Source organism: Hylobates moloch, unplaced genomic scaffold (genome assembly GCF_009828535.3).
Source record: "Hylobates moloch isolate HMO894 unplaced genomic scaffold, HMol_V3 SCAFFOLD_6, whole genome shotgun sequence".
In the NCBI taxonomy this organism is placed as follows: Eukaryota; Metazoa; Chordata; class Mammalia; order Primates; family Hylobatidae; genus Hylobates; species Hylobates moloch.
This window is the reverse complement of record NW_026652281.1, coordinates 22,057,101-22,074,609: the sequence shown is the minus strand read 5'-3', so window position 1 is coordinate 22,074,609 and position 17,509 is coordinate 22,057,101. Positions and strand designations below refer to the sequence as shown.

Sequence of the window (17,509 nt, the reverse complement as noted above, 5' to 3'; positions counted from 1 at the left end):
ACTACTGGGCTCAAGCAATACTCCTGCCTCAGCCTCCCAAAGTGTTAGAATTGTATGTTTACGCCACCATACCCAGCCTAAAATGTTTAAAATGTTTTACTACTTAAAATGTTTTTATAAAAGAGCAAGACTCTATTTTTAGCTATAGTTTAATAATTCTTTTTATTTTTATCTTGTTTTATTCTCTAAATGACACTGGACTTCGTCCATATTGTTCTACGAGTAGGACTGAAAATCGGTCTCATCTCCTAGTCCAACTCCAATCAATTGGTAGTCGAACCCCTATTAGCTTGGGGTGGGAGAAAGGCAAAGTCCCTGATTGATTAACAACATCTGCCGTGAGCACAGAGAACTGGACCACATATTTGCCAGCCACATCTAGAGAGCACGTTGTTCTAGCAGTATTGCTGACACCTCCCTAACAGCAGAACTCATTAAAAAGTAATGTTTTAAGAGCAAGACAATCTCACGGGCCTATGCAGATATACTTACCAGTCGCCTCGCAGTGGTACACCTCTGGCCAGCTGTTCCCACAGCAGCGAAGAGAGCTGATGGAACAACTAAGCTGAGGTCGGCATCTTCAAAGGCTTAGGAAAGCACAAAAACACTTCCATCAGTGAACCAAAACAGGTAGACAAGATATTTGTTAGCTGGTATAAAACAATGTTGTTTTGCCCAGGCGCGGTGGCTCACGCTTGTAATCCCAGCACTTTGGGAGGCCGAGGCGGGCGGATCACGAGGTCAGGAGATCGAGACCACGGTGAAACCCCATCTCTACTAAAAAATACAAAAAATTAGCCGGGCGTGGTGGCGGGCGCCTGTAGTCCCAGCTACTCGGAGAGGCTGAGGCAGGAGAATGGCGTAAACCCGGGAGGCGGAGCTTGACTGCACTCCAGCCTGGGCGACAGAGTGAGATTCCGTCTCAAAAAAAAAAAAAAAAAAAAAGGTTGTTTTTTGGTTGTGGGTTTTTGGGTTTTTTTTTTGTTTTTTTTTTTTTGAGACAGAGTTTTGCTCTTGTCGCCCAGGCTGGAGTGCAATGGTGCAATCTCGGCTCACTGCAACCTTTGCCTCCTGGGTTCAAGAGATTCTGCCTCAGCCTCCCGAGTAGTTGGGATTACAAGCATGTGCCACCACACTTGGCTAATTTTTGTATTTTTAGTAGCAACAGGGTTTCACCATGTTGGTCAGGCCAGTTTCAAACTCCTGACCTCAAGTGATACACCCACCTTAGCCTCCCAAAGTGCTGGGATTACAGGCATAAGCCACCGGGCCCAGCAAACATTTTTGTGAAGTGCAGTAAAAGAACATCAAAACTATTGTTGTAAAGTAAGCATATTAACGTTACAAAGACATAGATACACATAAGGGGGAAAGGCACACTCTTCTTCCAAGGAAGATTACGAGTTCTATGATATTTACCCAGATATAGAAGGGTAAATTGAGGCTCTCACTCCTCTGGCCTCTTCATCTTTTATTTCTCAGGGGGTTTTTTGTTTGTTCTTTTTTTTGAGACGGAGTCTTACTCTGTCACCCAGGCTGGAGTGCAGTGGCACTACAGCCTTGACCTCCTGGGCTCAAGCAATCCTCCCACCTCAGCCTCCCAGTGGCTAGGACTATAGGTGCGTACCACCACACCCATATAATTTTTGTATTTTTTGTAGAGATGGGGTTTTGCCATGTTGCCCAGGCTGGTCTCAAATTCCTGGATCAAGTAATCTACCCGCCTTGGCCTTCCAAAGTGCTGGGATTACAGATGTGAGCCACTGCGCCCAGCCTATTTTAACTTTTCAAGCCTCAGTTTCCTCATCTGTAAAATGGGGCAATAATTCCTGGGGTAATAATGGATGGTAGTAAGTAGTTAAGGAAGAGCTGTGCTCTGAGGTCTGGCTACCAGGATACAAACACTAGAATTTGTCACTTGCTATCCTGTCACTTCAGGTACATAATCATTATAAGTCTCAGAATATAACCTTCAAATTAGATTAATAGCAGTATTTACTTTATAGGATTCTTGTGGGGATTAAATGAAACAATGCATATAAAACTGCTGAACACAGTACCTGGCAGACACTAGTGCTCACTAAATGCGAACTATATTTCTTACTGAAGTCTCTCTTTAAAAGTTCACCCAGAGGCCAGGCGCGATGGCTCATGCCTGTAATCCCAGCACTTTGGGAGGCCAAAGCAGGCGGATCACTTGAGGTCAGGAGTTCAAGACCAGCCTGCCAACATGGTGAAACCCCATCTGTACTAAAAATACAAAAATTAGCTGGGCATGGTGGCATGTGCCTGTAATTCCAGCTACTAGGGAGGCTGAGGCAGGAGAACAGCTTGAACCTGGGAGGTGGAGGTTGCAGTGAGCTGAGATCGCACCACTGCACTCCAGCCTGGGAGACAGAGTGAGACTCCGTCTCAAAAAAAAAAAAAAAGTTCATCCAGAACAAACACTTCACCATAAACTTCTTATATCTTACACATACTTCTTATCTGTATCAACTACAAATATCTAAGCATTTTTGTGACAAACTCAAACAGTTAAAAAAGAGCATTAAGTAATCTCTAAGCTTATAGGTAAGTGATTTTTTTAATGCCTTAAGGACATGTTCCTTCCCAATATAAAAGCACTCAATATTCCAATAAAGACAAAATAATGTTTTTGAAATCTAAAGAAATGATCAAGTCACATAAGAGTTACTTAAGTTATTCTAGAGAAATGTGGCCTGTTTTCAGCAAACAGAAAAAGAAAAAACAAGAAATAATGCCACACTACAACGGCAATGGAAGTCTCATTCACAGGTTCCAGATGATCCCAGGTAACATGTTCTAAACATGAATACCTTTCCTTCCTAGTTACCTCTGCCTTCGAAACAAGCTTGTGTCCCGTCTCCCAAGTAAAATTCCTGAACAGAGGAACTAGGTCTCAGGCATACGCAACATGGAAGAAATGAGATCCCAAACAAGTTCCATATATTCAGAATGGCGATTGTGGAAACTGAACAGAAAACAAACAAAAACAAAGAGGCAGCCTTACCAATAATGGCATTGTTTCCTCCAAGTTCCAACAAACTTCTCCCTTTAAAAAAAATTATATATAAAAATTAATGCCTAGTTCCACATTTACTGCACACTGCTACATAGCCTAATCCCAATTAAATTATATAGCCTGTCCAATTATTTTTTATATAGCCTATCCCAATAATACAGCCTATCCCAATTACACCCTATCCCAATTATTTTTCAACTTATTTTCTAATTTATAAAGTAGCATTACTACTGTATCAATATCAAATATCCTGATTTTAGTAACTACTTGGTTATACAAGAGAATGTTCACATTCTTAGGAAATACACCAAAACATTTAGTAATAAAGGGGACACATCTTTGACTTACTCCAAACAGTTCAACAATAATATGCACCCACAGAGTGTGTGTGTGTGTGTGTGTGTGTGTGTGTGTGCATGCACACGTGCATAGATTTTGTTGGAGAGAGAGAAAATGATAAATCAGATGGGGCAAAATGTAAGCAATCAGTGACTCTGATTAAAGGGTTTACAGGAATTCCTTATGTTGGTCGTATAATTTTGGTTTGAAATTATACATGAAAGTCCACAGCCAAACCAAACCACCATGAACGTGCCCAGTCTTGTCTGACATTATTCAAGAAAAATAAAGCAAAATGGGACAGCCACTATAGAAAACAGTATGGCAATTGCCCCCAAAAATTAAACAACAGAGCCTGGACAACACGGCAAGACCCTGTCTCTACAAAAATTAAAACAAACTAGCTGGGCATGGTAGTGTCGGCCTGTAGTCCCAGCTACTCGTGAAGCCCAGGAATTTGAGACAACGGTGAGCCGTGATCGCACCACTGCACTTCCAGCCTGGCCAACAGAATGAGACTGTCTCAACTAAGTAAATAAATAAATAAATAAGAGAATTACCACATGACCGAGCAATTCCACTTCTGAGTATATAACCAAACATAGTAAGGCAGGGACTCTGTAGATATGTGTGCACCAATATTCATAGCAGCATAATTCACAATAGCCAAAAGGTGGCAGCAACCCAAATGTGCATCATCCGATGAATTAATAAATGTGGTATATCAATACAGTGAAATATTATGCAGCCTTTTTTAATTTTTATTAATTTTTTTTTTTTGAGACAGGGTCTGACTCTGTTGCCCAGGCTGGGGTGTACTAGCATGATCATGGCTTACTGCAGCCTCAACCTCCTGGGCTCAAGCAATTCCCCCACCTCAGCCTCCCAAGTAGCTGGGACAACAGGCATGCACCACCATGCCCAGCTCATTTTTGTACTTTCTTTTTTGGCAGAGACAAGGGTCTTGGCATGTTGCCCAGGCCGGTCTCAGACTCCTGGGCTCAAGAGATCCTCCTGCCTTGGCCTCCCAAAGTGCTAGGATTACAGGCATGAGCCACCACACCTGGCTTATCATAGAGCCTTAAAAAGGAAATCCTACTACATGCTACACGATGGTTGTACGTTGGGCCGGGTGCGGTGGCTCATGACTGTAATTCCAGCACTTTAGGAGGCCGAGGTGGGCAGATCAAAAGGTCAAGAGATCAAGACCATCCTGGCCAACATGGTGAAACCCCGTCTCTACTAAAAATACAAAAATTGGCTGGGCGTGGTGGCGGATGCCTGTAATCCCAGTTACTCAGGAGGCTGAGGCAGGAGAACTGCTTGAACCCACGAGGCAGAGGTTACAGTGAGCTGAGATCGCACCACCGCACTCCAGTCTGGCAACAGAGCGAGACTCCATGGCTGTAACTTGTAGACATTACGTTAAGTGAAATAAGGTAGTCACCAAAGGACAAATACTTATAACCCCACTCAAATGAAAGTAGTACAAATCAATGAAACAGAAAGAAGTAGAAAGGTGGCTACCAACGGCTGGGTGTAGTGCAAAGGAGGGATTAGTGTTTATAGGGTATGGAGTTTCAGTTTTACAAGATGAAAAAGTTCAAAAGATAGGCTGTATGATCATGTGAACGTACTTGACACTACTCAACTGTGTACCATCTTAACCATTTCTAAGTAAATTTTATGTTCTGTGGACTTTCCCCCACAACTAAAAAGAAAGAAAGAAAGAAACCTATGGCCCATAAGGCTACCACAAAAATCTCTCCTTACAATTTCATAGTGTCTTCCAATCTTTCCTCTGTGCATTTATATCTAGTTGAGATTATATTATTTCATTTTACTTTATTTTTTGATGTCTTACACCTTTCCCCTAAGTTATTAAAAGTCAAGAAAAGAAATATCACTCCATAGCATTCCATCATGATTACATACCAAATTTTATTTAGCTGTTTCTCCAGTGTTGAATATATTTGTTGATTATCTACTTAGGTTAGGACTCTTGATAGACATTGCCAACCTATATTCTAGAAAAGTTATATAGCAGGCCATGAATGCCATTGTTTTTTTTCAGTCAGAGTCTTGCTCTGCTGCCCAGGCTGGAGTACAGAGGCATGATCTCGGCTCACTGCAAACCTCCGCCTCCTGGGTTCAAGTGATTCTCCTGTCTCAGCTTCCCAAGTAGCTGGGACTACGGGCATGGGCCATCACGCCCAGCTCATTTTTGTATTTTTAATAGAGACAGGGTTTCACCATATTGGCCAGGCTGGTCTTGAATTCTTGACCTCTGGTGATAAGCCTGCCTCAGCCTCCCAAAGTGCTGGGATTACAGGCTTGAGCCATCGCAACCAACCCACCATTTTTTTTTCTTTCTTTTTTCAAGAGTCACTCAGGCTGGAATACAGTGGTGCTATCACAGCTCACTGCAGCCTCAATTTCTGGGTTCAAGCAAACCTCCACCCTCAGCCTCCCAAGTAGCTCAGAAAACAGGCACGTGTCACAACACCTGGCTTGTTTTGTTTTAAGAGACAGGTTTTCACAATGTTGCCCAGGCTCTGGTCTCATTCCTAGCTTCCAGCGATCCACCCATCTTGACCTCCCAAAGTGTCGGGATTACAGATATGAGCCACTACACCTGGCCTATAAATGCCATTCTTACCTTACTCCTCTCAGCATAAAGATCTGAGAAATGTGTTTGCCTCAGTTTTAGACATATGTTTATTTATTTATTTTTGAGACAGAGTCTCACTCTGTCACCAGGCTGGAGTGCAGTAGTGAAATCTCATCTCACTGCAACCTCTGCCTCTGGGTTCAAGCAATTCTCTTGCCTCAGCCTCCCAAGTAGCTGGGCATGCCGCCACACCCAGCTAATTTTTTTGTATTTTAGTAGGGATGGGAGTTTCACCATGTAGCCCGGGCTGGTCTTGAACTCTTGAGCACAGGCAATTCACCCACCTCAGCCTCCCAAAGTGCTAGGATTACAGGCGTGAGCCACTGTGCCCAGCCTTAGACATATATTTATTACTGATCTTTTGATCATCAATTTCCTTAAGTGCACTTTAAAATCAGCTTCCACGTGAATAACTTTTATTCATTTGTGATATCAGGAGCATATGTGACAACAGCAGAGTATCTTCTCATTTCCATTGCTCTGAAACAGGTAAGCATCAAGTGAATATTAATTATGAAGACATGGCTGTTATTACCAAAAGCCACCAAATGCTACACCAACTCTAATCTCTGCTGCAATCGCTGAATGAATGACAGCTTGCTGGCTATAGCATAGCACTATGCTAGGTGTTAAGAAGAGAAGGAAGGAAACGGAAGCTTTTACGCCTGACATTAGCTTCTCCTGCCTGGCTGCAAGTGACGTTTGGCAGAATAGGAGGGATCTATACTTTCTACATCTTTCCAGTTCTCCATCAGGCGCTCTCTGACTATACTAACCACCAACTCCTCCAAGAAAAGCACCTATAACTTAAGACAGGTAGATACATTTTAAAAATTATAATTCTACTACTACTACTACTACTACTTAGCCAAAAACAACCAACTACCATCTAGAGTAAGGAAAAGGGGAGAAAGCTGAGAAGATGAAATCTGCTAGTGGGACTAATGATGTTGAGAATCTTTTCATGTGCTAATTGGCCATTTAAGATGTCTATTCTAGGCCTGGTGCGGTGGCTTATGATTGTAATCCCAGCACTTTGGGAGGCCAAGGCGGGCGGATCACGAGGTCTGGAGTTTGAGACCAGCCTGGCCAATATGGTGAAACCCTGTCTCTACTAAAAATACAAAAATTAGTCGGGCGTGGTGGCGCATGCCTGTAATCCCAGCTACTTGGGAGGCTGAGGCAGAAGAATCGCTCGAACCTGGGAGGCAGAGGTTGCAGTGAGCTGGGATCTCCCCACTGCACTCCAGCCTGGGCAACAGAGCATGAGATTCCATCTCAAAAAAAAAAAATGTCTATTCAAATCCAATGCCCATTTTTAATTGGGTTGTCTTTTATATTCTTATATATTAAGAGTTCTTTATATATTCTACATACAAGTTCCTTATCAAACGACTTCTAAACATTTTTTGCCATTCTGTAGGTTGTTCTTTTCACTTTCTCCTGATGTCCTTTGAAGCACAAAATGCTTTAATTTTGATAAAAACTAATTTGTCTTTTAATTGTTGTTGCTTGTGCTTTAGTTGTCATTTCTAAGAAACCATCGCCTAATCCAAGGTCATGAAAACTTATTCCTATGTTTTCTTCTGAGAGTTTTATAGCTCTTTGAAACATTTTGAGTTTGTCTTTGCATAGGAGATGTAGTAGGGGCCTGACTTCACACTCATGTGTATAGATAGCTAGTTGTGTCAGTACCATTTGTTAAAAAGACCATCCTTTCCCCATTGAAATGTCTTGTCACCCTTGACACAACTGACCATAAATGCAAGGGTTTATTTCTGGACTTCCAATTCTATTCCATTGATTTTTATGTCTATCCTTATGCTGGTGCCACATAGTCTTGATTATCATAGTTTTGCCGCAAACTTTTTGACTGAAAGTGAGAGTCCTTCAATTATCTTCTTTTTCAAGATTGTTTTGGCCTTTTAGGGTCCTTTGCATTGTCATGTGAATTTTAGGATTAACTTGTCAATTGTTACAAAACAGAAAACTGGGATTTTTAGAGGAATTGCACTGAATCTGTAGATCATGTGGACCATATTGAAACCTTAATAATGTTAAATCTTCCAAAAAATGAAAAGGGGATATCTACTCATTTATTTAGGTCATCTTTAATTTATTTTGATGATGATTTTTGTGCTCCATGCAACAGACTTACACTTCTTTTGTTAAATGTTTTCCTAAGTATTTTATTCTTTTTGACGCTACTACAAATTAAATTGTTTTCTGGATTTCATTTTTGGATTGTTCATTGTTAATGTATAGAAATATAATTGATTTTTGTATCTCAATCTTGAGTCCTGCAACCTTGCTGACTTTTTTCATTAGCTGTTTTTTAATAAATTCCTTTTTAAAAGCAATGCCTACATAGTTAAACAGTTGACAGATTAGTCAAATGTTGTCTTATGCTGGGGTTAAAGTCTAAAATTCAGCCTAACAGCCAAAAATTGATAGCCAATATTATCCTCAAAAACCTTGGAAATCATCCATAAAGCACAGTACAGTATACAAAGCTATGTCTATACAACCCTTTTCAATCATGTATCCAGGATCCATATCCATGATCCATATGCATATGGATACATATGGCTCCGTATCCATGATCCATATACATGAGAGAAGAGCAGATTTAAGCCGTCTATTCCACACTCACTGTAAGTTCTGTACTCAGTGCTCCTGTTCAAATGATGACATTTTTCTCACCACTATACTATAATGAGAAATGATGACATTTTCCTTCTTTAATTTGCCAGATAGGACCAGTACAATTTGATAAGTGTAAAAAGTAAAGTAGAGGTTCCTGTTCAAAGACTTTCCTCCCCATCTAATTAAAAATAAATAATAACTACTCTTAAAAGCAAAATTTATTCAAAGACTTGTGCTCCTAAATATTTGCCCTGGCATGCTTATACTAGTCCAAGCACACATTAGGTCATAGCCTGTTCCTCTTCCTTATTTAAAAATGTTTTTACCTTTCTTAGCATTCCACAAGTTACTTTCTCCTTCCTTTGTTTTCCTCTACCTTTGCGTCTTTTAAAAAGTTCTAAGTTGCTAGCCAATCGGGACAAATACAAAATGTGAGGTCCCATTCCAGCCAGTGGAAACTGGACACAGCAGTAGAGTGGACGCGTCAGATTATAAATGACCCTGTCTCCTTTGTTCAGTGTACTCTCTGGCAAAACTGCTGGCGACAGCACCCTTTCTACAGGAAGTAAAAATGGCCTTACTAAATAAATTTATGTTCAAGTACTATTTCTTTACAGCACCAAAAAACAAACATTTCAAACATAAATACTCTACGTGATTCAATTATACCCATTTAGAGAGAAAATGACTTCCTTTCACAATTTTTTTTTTAGACGGAGTCTCACTCTGTCACCCAGGCTGGAGTGCAGTGACGCGATCTCGGCTCACTGCAAGCTCCGCCTCCCGGGTTCACACCATTCTCCTGCCTCAGCCTCCCGAGTAGCTGGGATTACAGGCATGTGCCACCACGCCCAGCTAATTTTTTGTATTTTTGGTAGAGACGGGGTTTCACCATCTTGCCGAGGCTGTTCTTGAACTCCTGACCTCCTGATCCACCCGCTTTGGCCTCCCAAAGTGCTGGGATTACAGGCGTGAGACATCGTGCCTGGCTTGAATTTTTTTTTTTTTTTTTTGGAGACGGAGTCTTGCTCTGCCGCCCAAGCTGGAGTGCAGTGGCGCAATCTCGGCTCACTGCAAGCTCCGCTTCCTGGGTTCACGCCATTCACCTGCCTCAGCCTCCAGAGTAGCTGGAACTACAGGCGCCCGCCACCACACCTGGTTAATTTTTTGTATTTTTAGTACAGATGGGGTTTCACCGTGTTAGCCAGCATGGTCTGCATCTCCTGACCTTGTGCTCCGCCTCCCTCGGCCTCCCAAAGTGCTGGGATTTTCATAAGTTTTGGTATTTAAATTTAGGACTTCCCTAATATTTAATTGCTAATAACTGTAACCTTTTCTTTTACTTAGACATTCAAATAAACATGGCCACTGCCTCCATGGAAAAGGTTGGGGGGAAAACAAAAACTCAACTTTTAGATTTCACCTCCATATTTGAGAGAATTAAAATCCTCATTAGAAAGCCAACACTTACCAAACCTCTCCTGCACCATCAGGGCCACCTGTTTTCCCACCTGAGTGCTCCCGGTGAAGGACAGCAGGTTCACTCGTTCATCTTTGGCCATTGCTGTGCTGCAAGGGAACAGACACGGTCGGTCACCCAAGCAGAGAAACCCAGCAAGGACAACATCTAATGGTACCCAGCACTGAAGTGTCCTTGAAAAAGCAGTCCCTCAAAGCTACAAGAAAGTCTGTCCCAGGGGAGCAAGGGAAGGTCTTCATGAGAAGGAAAAAAGTTTTTCACAAGTAGAACCATTAGGCAGAAGAGGCTAACCTGCTGTGAGCATTTGAGTAGAAATCACCTAGAGGAAGTTGTTAGGGAAGAAAGTCTTTCCTGTACTGAGTGAGTGACTGGACAATACGATCTTAGCATTTCCTTGCTGAGCATTCCAGTTTTACAGACTTTTAACTGCTGTGTAATTCCTTTAAGGATTAAAACATGGGCAGGACCAGCCTAGGCAACATGATGAAATCCCATCTCTATAAAAAATACTAAAATTAGCCAGGTATGGAGGCATGCGCCTGTAGTCCCAGCTACTTGGGAGGCTGAGGTGGGAGGATCGCTTGAACCTGGGGGGCGCAGGTTACAGTGAGCTGAGATCAATCCACGGCACTCCAGCCTAGGTGACAGAGTGAGACCCTGTCTCAAAAAGATAAAAATAAAAGAACTCAAACTTAAAACCCTGTAGGGAAATATCCTAAAGCAGGGGTCCCCAAGCCCCAGGATGCTGACCAGTACCAGTCTGTGGCCTATTAGGAGCCAGGCTGCACAGCAGGAGGTAGGCAGCAGGCGACCCAGCGAGCATTACTGCCTGAGTGCCACCTCCTGTCAGATCAGCAGCAGCATTAGATATTCATAGGAGTGTGAACCCTATTGTGAGCTGTGCATGCAAGGGATCTAGACTGCATGCTCCTTATGATAATCTAACTAATGCCTTATGATCTGAGGTGGAACAATTTCAGCCTAAAACCATCCCCCTGCCGTGGTCCATGGAAAAATTGTCTTCCACTAAACCAGTCCCAGTCCCTGGTGCCAGAAAGGTTGGGGACCGCTATCCTAAAGTATTCCTCATGGAAGCCAACTTATAAAGGCTATGCTAGGATTTCCAGTTGCTTCTAAGGAATGCAAATCAGACACTACTGATTTGAACCTCCTTGTTCCTAGTTCAGCTACAAAGGGTGCAGTGTGAGCCAAGCAGGGCAGCCACAGCATCGGTCTAACGTAGGGCTGGACGGCTTGGCTCAATTGCCTAGGTCAGTCTTCCGAGGTTCAACCCAGCAAGCATGAGCACTAATACTCAAAGTGGCTGCTGCTTCACATGCTCCTGTATATACTACCATAATTACCTGAGCTATTGCAAGGCCAGCAAAAGGACTAAATACCTAGAATGCAAGAATACAGTCAAAGGCCAACTCATGTTTTAAATGACACTTAGATAATATTTCACTCTGCATTGTACATGTGGGAGTTGTATTTTCTAAAATTTTCTTATTAATATGAAAAACAAAGTAACTTATTGCTCCTTTTTGAGACTGCCCAGTAAGTACAATAGTATGTTAAAAGTGTTGGAAGGCGAGGAAACTAACGCTTAAGCCACACCAGTATGGGTTGTAAGACTTGACTCCTGGAAAACTCACCTAATCAAAGTCTAACCTGGTAAGAACCTCAGCTTTCATTCCAGTTCAGCACAATTATAGTCCATGTCATGCTAATATCATGCCAAGTAAAAGCAGCAAGACACAAAAGGCCACATATTATATGATTACATTTATACAAAATGTCTCAAATAGGCAAATCCATAGAGACAGAAAATTCTTTAGTGGCTGTCAGGGCATGAGGGCAGGAGGGATGGGAAGAGACTGCCAATGGGTATGGGATTATTTTCTGGGCTGATCAAAATGTTCTGCAATAAGACAGTGGTGATAGTTGTACAATACTCTGAATATTTTAAAAACCACTATATTGTACACTTTAAAAGAGCATTTTATGGTACACGAATTGTGAATTATATGGCAATTAAAAAAGAAAAAAACAATTTTACTAAAAAGAGGCTTTGTTCCCAGGGTTCCCTTTTTCAGTCAGCTGAGAAACTCAGACAATAGGCTAGGTTCTTGGCAGGCAGTGAGACCCCAGACTACAATTTCATAGCTTTCTTTGTAAGTAAACACCTTGATAAACCAAGTGTCAGGAAGTCACAGGCTGCCCCCGATTACAGCAGTTTGTTATTTCGGGATACAAACACCTTACAAACAGTACCTCTGGGCAATTAAAAAGACAATTCTTATTCATCCTCCGATAGAGGTTAGGCATTAATAAAATAAGAACCCAACAAAGTCCATAATAATATGATTTCAAAAACCATTCTCAACTCCTTAGTTATAAGTGAGTTCATTATTCTAGTAACGATGATTCTAGTTGGTCAACCTGGGGTCCTTCAACAGAGGATGCTCTCAGCCTAGTAACCTACCCAATATCTGCTCCACCACAAGTCAAGGAACAAATTGCGCCAGGCAGCTTGTTGTCCTCCAGAACCTTGGCTATTATCCTAGAAAGGAAAAAGCAATTACTGAGGCAATAATTTAATTTCTTAAGTCATTTTTTTAAAATCAAGGAATAAATTCCAACCACTTGACTCTCCTTTTTTCAACTTTCTCTCCCATCTCTCAAATATACTACTCTCTTGCTTTTTCAGCCCACTTTTCAATTTCTAAGTCACTGTTCCTAAATGGACTTCTAACACTAAGAACCCTCTTATACCAGACTCTGTCCTCAAACATTCAGACCTAGATTTCTCCTCGCATATTGAAAATGCCATTTTCAAAAAACTATTAGCAGAATTTTTTTTTTGGTCCTAAAAGAATCTTGAGGCCAGGTGTGGTGGCTCATGCCTGTAATCCCAGCACTTTGGGAGGCCGACGCAGGTGGATCACTTGAGGTCAGGAGTTCAAGACCAGCCTGGCCAACATGGTGAAACCCCATCTCTACTAAAAATATTAGCCAAGAGTGATGGTGGGAGCCTGTAATCCCACCTACTCAGGAGGCTGAGGCAGGAGAATCGCTTGAACCTGGGAGACAGAGGTTGCAGTGAGCTGAGATCGTGCCACTCACTCCAGCCTGGGAGACAGGGAGACTCTATCTCAAAAAAAAAAAGAATCTTGAGAAGAAGAAAAAAACATAGAACATAAATAGAAGACACAAAGCATTGTTCAGGTAGCTCAAACTGTCATTGTTTTCAAGTATTTTCTCCCAAACTATGAGGACACATCTGGTTCAAGACAGCAAACTGATCACTGGGCCTTTTATTTATTTATTTATTTATTTATTTATTTATGTATTTATTTATTTATTTATTTATTTATTTATTTATTTTTTGGTCTTACACAAATCTATTAAAATGATGATTAAAAAGGAATAAGACCTAGAACGATGAAGGAAATTAGAGGTAGTCACCACCAGCAAATAAGAGATTTAAACACATCTCTGCAAAGCAGAGTTAGAGAAGTTGTAAAGCACAAATTGGGGAAGGGGAAGGGATCCCCAAAACCTAAAGTAAATGCCACAGACACAAAAGAAGGAGCTGGGGCCACCCTGCAGAACCCTGAAAGAGCTTGGGGCTAGTTCCCACTAAATCATGTCGGTCAGAAAATATCAGTGCCCTGCAGGCTAAAGAATTGTGGACAAGCAAAGTTTTTTCTCTTGTTAAAATGAGAAATACATTTAAATACTACTTAAATCTGATTTTGAGTTATAAAAAAAATGGCTAAAATAATTCTGGTTTCTCTGAAAAAGGATTCCGTTCATTTTGAGTTTCCAGAGGACCAAAGAGCAAAGGTTATTTTCATCAATCATCTCAACTTACTGGCTACTTTCCAATTTGTTTAAATTTCAAAAACTCCCAAATCCCATCCTCACTTTCATAGAAAAGGTATCATTATCACACCTAAGTTCCCCTAAAATACCCTTTATAGCTGTTTTCTTTCTTCCTTCCAATCCAGGATCCAATCAAGGATAATGAACTCCAGCTCTCATGTCCAAGACCAGGTTTCAGGATGTACAATTCTTCCCAGGGACTCCGGGTGTCTATATCGTCTGCACAAGTAGACTGCACTCTCTTTAAGGGCAAGGCTTTTGTTTTGTGCCTATGGGTAAAGGTTAACAAACCCCTGCCCCTAAGGCATGAGAATCTAACTTGAAGTTGAACTCTAGCACTGTTCTCCACGTTACCTGATAAGTGTCAGAGTGTCGGCAGTGTTTCTTAGACAACCCGGCTTATGGTAAAAATGACCCCTGCCTGGTCACTTCCATCTGAACTGAATATCTATGAGCTATTAATGGGAATGCCATGCCTTTTGGCCTTTACTGAGTGCAGTGACACTTGTAACTGCATGTCCCTGTGGCCCCTGAAAGCTACAATTGTTACAAGAGATTTTGGTTTCTGTGGGGCATTAGGCTTTAAGCCAAGGTAACCCCACACCTCTACAATGTGGCTCTCACTTTCTTGTACCTGTATGATTGTGACAAGAACACTGATTAAAGAGGAATACCTGATGCCATCCTCCTGACAAGCTATGCTCCTGTCCTATATCCTTCTGAATACACAGAAGAACTATATGTGGCCTGTGGTCATCTTAGGAATCTGAAAATTTAGTTGAATTTACAAAGACCTCCTTGTAGCACTGCATCACCCACCCTTAGTTAATTCCAGCAAAATTTAGCATCATTTTACTTATTATCTTCTATTACAAAAGCAAATAACATTTTCAATGCTTTGAAAACTATCAACCAGCATATAAACTCTTATATGAACATTTCAAATTCTTCAACCATTTAAAGAAAAAAAAAAAAAAAAAGGCTTAAAGCAAAACCAGTATCAAAATGAACAATATTTTAACCAGCTACTTCGTAACAATTAAGTCAGTTCACTACTTCCACATTAATTATTCTGCTGGGTTTTGTTTTTTTTTGTTGTTGTTGTTTTGGGTTTATTTTTAGGCCAGGGGCAGTGGCTCATGCCTGTAATCCTAACACTTTGGGAGGCCGAGGCAGGCAGATGACTTGAGGTCAGGAATTCAAGACCAGCCTGGACAACATAGTGAAACCCCATGTCTACTAAAAATATAAAAATTAGCTAAGCTGGGCATGGTGGCTCACACCACTTTGGGAGGCTGAGGCGGGCAGATCACGAGGTCAGGAGATCGAGACCATCCTGGCCAACATGATGAAACCCCATCTCTACTAAAATACAAAAAATTAGCCAGGCGTGGTGGCACATGCCTGTAATGCCAGTTACTCGGGAGGCTGAGGCAGGAGAATCACCTGAACCAGGGAGTCGGAGGTTGCTGTGAGCCAAGATTGCGCTACTGCACTCCAGCCTGGCGACAGAGCGAGACTCCGTCTCAAAAATAATAGTAATAGCCGGGCGCGGTGGCTCACGCCTGTAATCCTAGCACTTTGGGAGGCTGAGGCGGGCGGATCACGAGGTCAGGAGATAGAGACCATCCTGGCTAACACAGTGAAACCCCGTCTCTACTAAAAATACAAAAAAATTATCCAGCTACGGTGGCGCGCACCTGTAGTCCCAGCTACTTAGGAGGCTGAGGCAGGAGAATGGCGTGAACCCGGGAGGTGGAGCTGGCAGTGAGTCAAGATCACACCACTGCACTCCAGCCTGAGTGACAGAGCAAGACTCCATCTCAAAAAATAATAATAATAATAATATTCTAATATCAAGAACTCTCTTGCCCACAGACTCCACCCCAATTTCTCTACTAATAATTCTGAAATCAGAATGCAGACCACGCAAGCAATGGAACATCAAAGGTACATCCTAATCTTACATGGGAAATCACCCTAACTCTATACATCCTCCAAATTCCAAAATGACAAACCAGTCACATTGCTTTTATGACTTAACCAGAGCTGCCAAATTCCCAAATATAAGTAAAGCACTAATAATTTTTTAACCAACTTAAAGTATAATTAAAAAAGAAAGAAATTTGCTGTAGGCAACTCTAAGTGTTGAGCTAAAATGAACCACAAAAAAAAAAAAAATAATAACTTTTTAACCAAAAGATGCGATACATTTTAGTGTTAGATGACTCAGCAGATTAGTATAATAATCAGTTTTGTTAACACTCTATTAAGCAAAAGCAATAAAAGTATTAGCTGGATAGAAATCTATTCTCAAAACCATTAACTTGTTGAATAGTGAGAAAATATAGCTCCTAAATTGCAAAAATTTCCTTTCCACTGAAGATGCTTTTATTTTCCAAAGTGACAAAATAATGTCTGCAAGAGTTCAATCAATATGTCAATATCTGGCATGTTTCCAAAGAGTTAAATTAAATGACATGGCACTGAAAACACTCTGTATATAAAAATAATATTACAAGCAAAGGAGAAAGAGGTTATCCAAATTCCATGCTATGTGACTCTCTGACATCAGATTAAAAAGTCAGGGCCTATCAATCACCCTTTCAATATTATTGCATACCCAGGAAAAAGAAAGCCACATGTACTTACTTTGTGACAGCCACACTAATGAGGGAAGTGGTTGGAGCTCCTTTCCTTAAGAAGGTTAAAACAAAAAAAGAAAAAGAAAAACTTATTTAACGGAAACCATAAATACCTTTTATTATCAAACAGAAGCAAAAGTGTGAGAAAAAGCTCTGTCCAATTAGACAACTAACAAGTGAGTCTAGTAACTGAAACAGAAATCTGCCCTTCAACTGGGTGTCTTTGAGACCTAAGGAACAACAAAACTTTCATGACCATAAAAATGGCACCAAGCAATTCTGAATCAGCTTGCTGCACTGATCACAGGAATCACAACATTAACCTCAGCCAATTATAGGAACAGAGTGAAGCAGAAATCTACCAACGTGCTGCATTAAGTAAACTTTCCTTGGAAAACTCAGAGCTAAGAAAACTACACAATGGACCTTTTTAGATTAGAACGTTGGAAAACATGAGTTCCTTTCACAACATGGGGCAGAACCCTGAAAGAGCTCGGGGCTACTTCCCACCAAACCATGTCAGTCAGACAATATCAGTGCCCTGCGGGCTAAAGAATTATGGACAGGCAGGGCATGGTGGCTCACGCCTGTAATCCCAGCACTTCGGGAGGCCGAGACGGGCGGATCACGAGGTCACGAGATTGAGACCATCCTGGCTAACACAGTGAAACCCCGTCTCTACTAAACATACAAAAAAAATTAGCCGGGTGTGGTGGCAGACACCTGTAGTCCCAGCTACTCGGGAGGCTGAGGCAAGAGAATGGTGTGAACCCGGGAGGCGGAGCTTGCAGTGAGCC

The 17,509-nt window shown here is 41.5% G+C and overlaps 1 protein-coding gene across 1 annotated transcript in view; it reads right to left on the bottom strand.

Annotated features, from left to right (window-relative positions):
- ALDH7A1 (aldehyde dehydrogenase 7 family member A1) overlaps positions 1–17,509 on the bottom strand; it is a 52,442-nt gene that overhangs the window by 15,712 nt on the left and 19,221 nt on the right. Inside the window, exons 7-11 of the mRNA XM_032156544.2 lie at positions 16,720–16,764; positions 12,665–12,742; positions 10,171–10,268; positions 3,032–3,073; positions 493–587 (exon numbers count right to left, since the gene is read on the bottom strand). Of these exons, the coding sequence (XP_032012435.1) occupies positions 493–587; positions 3,032–3,073; positions 10,171–10,268; positions 12,665–12,742; positions 16,720–16,764 (358 nt within the window). The remainder of the gene's footprint in view (positions 1–492; positions 588–3,031; positions 3,074–10,170; positions 10,269–12,664; positions 12,743–16,719; positions 16,765–17,509) is intronic.